Genomic DNA, 438 nt, shown 5'->3' on the forward strand with positions numbered 1-438 from the left:
ACAGATGCGGCATAAAAAAAAAAAAAAAAACACAGACGCAGCATACCTGCTTCTTAAGCAAAGCCTCGACGGGCGGTAGAAACGCAGCAACACGCTGTGCGACGGGTTGCAGCATGGCCCTGACCTGCTCAGTTGATGCCTGAAGACAGAGCAACAACAGGTACCTGCTCTAGCTCAGCAACCTATACAACATAGGGCAACAAGGGGGCCCCCGGGGCCCCCTAGGCTTCGGCAGTTGCCGTGTGTGTATTCCCTACCCAGTGCAGGGGAAAAGAAAAAAAAAAATATAATACATCACAGCTCGTACTACAACTCACCAACTCTGGCGGTAAATTCTTGAGCGCTTCTTCTCTCTTCTGCAGCAGAAATTTACAAAGGGGAAGTTCGGTGCCACCTGCATCCAGCCGTAAACACAGACCCCACCTTAACTATAAATAT

At 49.5% G+C, this 438-nt stretch overlaps 1 protein-coding gene across 1 annotated transcript in view; it reads right to left on the reverse strand.

Moving 5' to 3' along the window:
- Nucleotides 1-438, reverse strand: part of EMH_0053130 (uncharacterized protein) — a gene marked incomplete at both ends in the record, with an annotated part of 4,194 nt that overhangs the window by 675 nt on the left and 3,081 nt on the right. The window contains 2 exons of the mRNA XM_013500342.1: nucleotides 47-139; nucleotides 318-394. Coding sequence (XP_013355796.1) covers nucleotides 47-139; nucleotides 318-394 — 170 coding nt within the window. The remainder of the gene's footprint in view (nucleotides 1-46; nucleotides 140-317; nucleotides 395-438) is intronic.

Source organism: Eimeria mitis, genomic scaffold (genome assembly GCF_000499745.2).
Source record: "Eimeria mitis Houghton genomic scaffold, Emh_scaff53, whole genome shotgun sequence".
NCBI classification, from domain to species: Eukaryota; Apicomplexa; class Conoidasida; order Eucoccidiorida; family Eimeriidae; genus Eimeria; species Eimeria mitis.